Source organism: Hipposideros armiger, unplaced genomic scaffold, assembly GCF_001890085.2.
Source record: "Hipposideros armiger isolate ML-2016 unplaced genomic scaffold, ASM189008v1 scaffold_1417, whole genome shotgun sequence".
Classification (NCBI taxonomy): Eukaryota; Metazoa; Chordata; class Mammalia; order Chiroptera; family Hipposideridae; genus Hipposideros; species Hipposideros armiger.
Genome location: NW_017732767.1, coordinates 123461 through 129799, shown reverse-complemented (window position 1 = coordinate 129799; position 6339 = coordinate 123461). Strand labels below are relative to the sequence as shown.

The following is a 6339-nucleotide window of genomic DNA, read 5'->3' as shown; positions in this document are numbered from 1 at the left end:
CATCTTAGGTGCAAAAAGACAATAGACAGGCTCACTTAAAGTGAAGAAAGAAGACTCAGGCTAAAGATGTGACTTCCCACCATGGCCCACCTTAAATATATATATATATATATATATATATATATATATATATATATATTTATGCTCATGCCATCATATGTGGTTACTTTTAGTCTATGGACCTTGTCAGGTTTAACCTGTAGCCCCTTTTCTGTCCTCAGTGTGTAGAGAGGGTCTTTGGAAAAGCTGCTTGGGCTATTTAGACCTGTTCCCAGGAATCCCACTCAGGATTGCCCTTCAAGTGGCAGAATAAAGGGGAGAGGAGCACCTCAATCCTCCCCATTCTCACCCCAACTCCTTCAGTGAGGGTGGTCCTAAGATTGCCTGGGGAGGGGCTATGTTAACTGAGGCTAAGAACAGAAATTATGGCCTTTGGTTAAGAGCTGGCTTCGACACCAGAGCGCCTCGGTTCGGATTCCACATATGAGGGCCAGTGATACTGTCCTCTACAGCTAAGATGCTGAACAACAGCTCAACCTGGAGCTGGGCTGCTGTGAGCCACAAGCAACGGCGTAGGCTGCAACCCCTGCTGCAGTGGTTGCCATGGGCTACCGTGTGTAGCCAGCAGCCAGAGTGAGCAGCCAGCAGCCGCCGACTGACCTGCCTCACCCAGGAAGAGCGCAATGATGGTGCCAACTTGGGCCAGTGAAGCAACGTCCTCCACAACTAGACTGAAAAACAAAAGGACAGCAACTTGTCTGTTCCCCTTCCCCTGATTCCCCAGGGCTGTTCCCATACCCCAATTCCCCAATAAAAATCTTAAAAAAGCCCACAGAAATTAGCTTGTCCCAACCCTGCTCCCAATCTGTGGGAGCAAACAACAATCTAAGACATAATCACAGCCCCAGTCACGGGAATTTGGCCGGGGGGCAGAGGGGAGGGTTCTGTGTGGCTCTTTCTGGGGGCTTGAGGGCCAAGCCTGAAGAGGCAGGGAAGGCGAGACATTTATGTAAAGATCTGACAATTGAATAGGAAAAGCTCTCCAAGTAGGAGGTACAGTGTCAGCAAAGGCTTGTTGGAAAGAAAAAGTACGATGTGCTCAGGCGGCTCTAATTTTCCAGGATCGCGCAAATGTAACAATCGAGGAGGTGGAAGATGTGCCTAGAGAGGATTCAAGAATGAAATGCACAAGGGTCTTGAAGACCAGCCTCAGTGGCTTGGTTTTTAATCCACACATTAAGGCAAGCCGCCACCCTTCTTTGGGGCCTCGGCATAAAAAGGCATAAATCAAAGACTCACACCCTCCTCCTCCAGCACAATGGCGCAGAGTCCGCCTTCCAGCCAACCTGGCCGATGTCTCACAAGCGAAAACCTGCAGCCTGTATGGACCCCACAAGATGTTACGCATTCCTTTCGACGCACGCGCAGAAGCTTTCTCCAGGACTCTCAGAAGGGCAGGCTTTGCCTCCTCCCAATCCTGTTCCTCATTGGCTAGAAACAACTGCTCGTCTCGGCCGTTGTTAGTGGCGACGTAGGCGGCTACAATCTTGGTCGCTAAGATACCACGTCCTTTCGTTTCCTTCCCCCACCTCCTTGGCTCCGATAGGCCCTTCGACCTAGGCAAATGAGCATTGGGCGGGACTTCATTTGTTCCAGCCAAAGAAACACGGGCTTAGCCCGGCGTAGAGCCTCCAATGACAGTGGGGCAACCCCTGTAGAGTGGCTCTGTCGCCCCCACGCCCGCCTTCCCTTCTCCACCCGGCCCTGCCCCTCCCTATCCCCGAGTCAGCTCGGTGCTCGCCGCAGTCTGACAGGAACGGGACGCAGCCAAGATGGCGGCGGCCGACGGCGACGATTCGCTTTACCCCATCGCGGTGCTCATAGACGAGCTCCGCAACGAGGATGTTCAGGTTCGGAGGCCACGGGGTACTTGGGAAACAGAATAGGGGGTCCTGGGGGCACGAGCGGTCTTCGCGGAGAAGACTCGGTGTTCGCTGGGAGTGGCGGAAGAGGGCGGCGGCCAATCAGCGTTCAGCTCTCATCTCCCCGGGCCCCCGACTAGATGTTACGGCGCCCAGGATTGGGTGTCGGCTCTCCAGAGGGTGGGAGCGAGGCCTGGGATCCCAGGCCTGCCAGGTGCGCGCGGAGGCGTAGGGCCTGGGAGGCCGCGGTCCTCGAGAGGGCCCGCGGCTGGGTGGGAGAGATGGGAGAGATTCGGTGATTGGCGGCGGCCCCTGAAAGGCCCCTTTTAGATGGGGAGGGCGGGTGAGTAGCTCCGAGTGGGGGAGGGGCAGCCTGGTTGATAGAGGGGGTAGGATTCTTATTTTCTGGGTTTCTGGGTCTGGGTCTCAGCGCTATGGGATAAGCCCCAAATGGGGACTGAGAAGCGAAGGCTTCCTTCCCAGTTCCTGCCCTCCGTCCCTCTCCAAATTTGGTATAGCCCCCCGAAGGGAGTCGAGGGCTAAAACACCCCACCCCAAGAAGGAATTCGCTAAATTGAGGAGCGAATTAAGAGGTGGAAACCCGCCCCGCTTGGGATCCTCCCATTGTCTTGGGGGGGGGGGTCAGTTTACCAAAAGGGCTGACCCATTTCTGGTGAGTGGAATAGGGAGGCTCAGGGCTCTGAGCCCAGCTGACAAGGGATTGAGAAGAGTTAGGACTCCACGGTTTGCCCACCCCAGCTCCACCTTCCACCCGCCGAGTAACCTTGTGCAAATTACTTCACTGCTCTGGGCCTCTGTTTTTCATAAAATGTGGGATAACAATAACCCCTGCCTCTTTGGAGGGGTTGAAGGGACTGAACGAGTTAATAAAACAAGTAAAATAGAACCATGTCTGGCGTATTGTAAGAGCCCAATAAACCTTAGCTGTAATTATTAGGAATGGTGACTGACGAGGTCCCATCCTCCCTATGGGCCTCAATTTCCTTTTTCATAAGATTGAGCCGGTTGCTCTGGGCCCAGCCTCTGAGGTTCTGGGTATATCACTCTGGTTCTGGAGTCAGACAGGCTGCGGTTGTGCAGCTGGCTCTTCCCACTTGCTGATTGACATGAGCCACTTAGTTAAGGTCCCTAAGCCTTGGTTTCATTTTTCTTTTAAACGGAAGTAATTACCTGGTTCATAGGGCTGTCATATGGACTCATCTGTTCTGTGAACACGTGCCACCTATCAGGTATGGTGCTGAGGATATAATGGTGACACCAGTTGTTATAAGAGACAGATGTCTCCTACAAGAGACAGATGTAAAACAGCTGACTATATTATTAACACGTATGAGATGTGATGGGAAGGAGACGACAGGATATTGTGATAGTGAGTCAGTAACTGTTATTGGAGCCTCTGCTCTGTGTAGGACCGTATTCTAGGCACAGGTCCACAACTGAATAAGACACAAAAACTCCTGGCCTTGTGGAGCTTATGCTGTAGTGAGGGAAAGCATGATAAGACAATGAGTAAAATGTATCGTACGTTCCATGAGGATAAGTGCTAAGGAGAAAAATGAAGAGGGGTAGGAGATGCAATTTTTTTTTTTTTAAGATTTTTATTGGGGAATTGGGGGGATGGGAACAGTGCTGGGGAATTGGGGGAAGGGGAACAGACAAGTTGCTGTCGTTTTGTTCTTCAATCTAGTTGTGGAGGATGTTGCTTCACTGCCCCAAGTTAGCACCATCATTGCACTCTTCCCGGGCGAGGCAGATCAGTCGCTGGCTTCGGGATGGCCACTCACGCTGGCTGCTGGCCGCTCACGCTGGCTGCTGGCTACACACGGTAGCCCATGGCAACCCACTGCCACAGGGGCTGCAGCCTACGCCGTCTCAGGTGACTCATGGCAGCCCAGCTCCAGGTTGAGCTGTTGTTCAGCATCTTAGCTGTGGAGGGCAGTGTCACTGGCCCTCATATGTGGGATCCGAACCGGGGCCCTCTGGCATCCCAAGCCAGCTCTTAACCAATGCGCCACTCGGCCGGCCCAGGAGATGCAATTTTAAAGAGTGATCAAGGAGGGCCTTGCTGAGAAGGTGATGTTTGAGCAAAGATCTGAAGGCAGCAAAGGAAGAAGCCATGAGGCTGTCTGGGCAGTGTACAGAGCAGGCAGGAAGTGGGGTGGGGAGATCATTTTAAGCAGGCCAGTGAGGGAAGGCTCCTCTGAGGACACAGAGTTTGAGGTGAGACCAGAAGAAAGAGCCAGCTCCGGGAAGAAGGTGGTGAAGAGCCTTCCAGAAAGAGAGCAGACAGGTAATGGCAGGAGTTCTCAACCTAGGGTAATTTTTCCCATCAGGAGACATTTGATAATGTCTGGAGACATTTTGCCTTGTCACAGCTGGAGAAGTGTTACTGGCATCTAGTGGATAAAAACCAGGAAAGCTGTTAAACCTCCTACAATGCCCAGAACAGCCCCCACAACAAAGATTTATCTGCCCAAAATGTCCATGAGATTGAGAGAAGCCCTGTTATGGGGAACTCTTGAGGCAAATTTAGTGGCTTAAAAGAATACCAGTTTATTATAGTTCTGAGAGTCAGAAGTCTGAAACAGGACTCAGTGGGCTAAAATCAAGGTGCCTGCAGGGCTACCTATGTTTTTATCTGGAGGCTCCAGGGCAGAATCTGTTTCCCTGCCTTGCCCAGCTTCTATATAGGCTGCCAGTATTTCTTGGCTTGTGGCCCCTTCCTCCATCCTCAAAGAAAAGTCTAGGCCTGGAGGTGACATAAAAGGTAAGTAGAGGCAAACCAGGGTTTCAAATTCTGGTCTGACTACTTGAGAAGTTACTCAACCCTCTGGGCCTTGATTTTCTTGGTAAACAAAAAAAAGGATGGTTGTTGTGAGGACTAAATGAGATGTAAACTATGTAAAGACACACAGTTACTAAGTACTGCCTAAGACCTTGCAACTTCATGCCGGTGTCTCCATCTTAGAAACAGGATGTCACAGTCTCCCAACTCCTTTTTATAGAGGGCCTGGGGACTTGGTGAAGCAAAACTTAGAAATAAGGTTGCCCTCTGAGAGCTTAACAAAAACAAGAAGTTCGTAGTATAGTGGTGGAGAACATGGGTTCAAGTTCTAGGCTCTCTCACGAATTTACTAGGTGACCTGCATTCCCTTCTCTGTGTCTTGGTTTTTCCCCATCTGTGAATGAACACAAAGGTGGTATTTGCCTTATGGGTTTGTTACAAGAGTATAATAGACGGGCCGGCTGAGTGGCTCAGTTGGTTAAGAGCTCGCTCAAGAGTTTGAGCTCTGAGCAACAGTGGTTCGAGTCAGCCCGAGCTGAGCAGCCGTNCTCTGAGCAACAGTGGTTCGAGTCAGCCCGAGCTGAGCAGCCGTGAGCTGCCAACAGGTGGCGGGATGGCTCAGCTAAAAAAAAAAAAAAAAGAATATAATAGAGAACATGTGTCAAGTACTGAGCTTTGTACATAGTAAGCACTCTTTAAATGGTAGTTGGGTTTTTAAAACCTTAAAAAGTATCTACGTTTTTTTAATGTGCCCAGCCCTGTACTAGGTTCAGGAATCACCAGTTGGTAACAGTCCTGTCCCTTCTTTATCCCAGAGACAAGTCACCTTCCAAGTGGGGGAACAGGCGTGTCCATAAATAATTATAATGCCAGGCAAACTGCTATGAGAAGTATTCGTTGGTGCTGCAGTTCCAAGGAGGAGGGGATATTACTTTTTTTCCTTAAATGCTATGGAAGTGGAGATTGTGACGCCCTTATTTGCTCTCGAGCCCATCTACCCACACACATTAGGGTCATTTAAAAACATGATATTTCATGGAATAAGGAGGAAGGATCTATAGACTTTAGGGTGTTATAGGAGGTGGGAGACACTTCTGTCAACCACTGAGCACTTCCCCAGACTGAAGCTCCTTGTTCTAGTACACACGTCACAGACCCTGTCGTTCTGTTTTCAGCCACCAGCCGTACAGTAAGTTTGGAGCAATTCTCCCAGATACTTTGTTCTCTACCTAATGTCTACATTATCTTCATTTCAAAAAAATTAATCCAGCCAATATTTATTTGGCTTTTTACTCTGTGCCAGGCGCTGTCCTAGGTTCTTGGAGCACAGGGTGAAGAAAACAGTCCTGCTCTTGGGAAGCTCACACTCTAGTGGGGAAGGGGAACCTTGAACAAAGACTTGCATGTCAGGATAATAGGAGTTAAGTGTATGCAGAGTGATAGGGGCAATGCTGTTTCACCCAAGGTAGTCATAGGGTGAGGATTGAGCAGAGGCCTGAAGGAAGTGAGGAGGAGCCCTGGTGTGTCTCAGGAAGGCAGCAAGCCGAAGGCCTGGGCTGAGAATGGACGTAGGCCTTGGTCCTCGAGAGGGCCCGCGGCTGGGTGGGAGAG

The 6339-nt window shown here is 50.5% G+C and overlaps 1 protein-coding gene across 1 annotated transcript in view; it reads left to right on the top strand.

Moving 5' to 3' along the window:
- Nucleotides 1-1543: 1543 nt before the first annotated feature.
- The window catches only part of PPP2R1A (protein phosphatase 2 scaffold subunit Aalpha), a 39182-nt gene continuing 34386 nt past the window's right edge, over nucleotides 1544-6339 (top strand). The window contains exon 1 of the mRNA XM_019633844.1: nucleotides 1544-1910. Within this exon, the coding sequence (XP_019489389.1) occupies nucleotides 1833-1910 (78 nt within the window). The 5' untranslated portion in view covers nucleotides 1544-1832. The remainder of the gene's footprint in view (nucleotides 1911-6339) is intronic.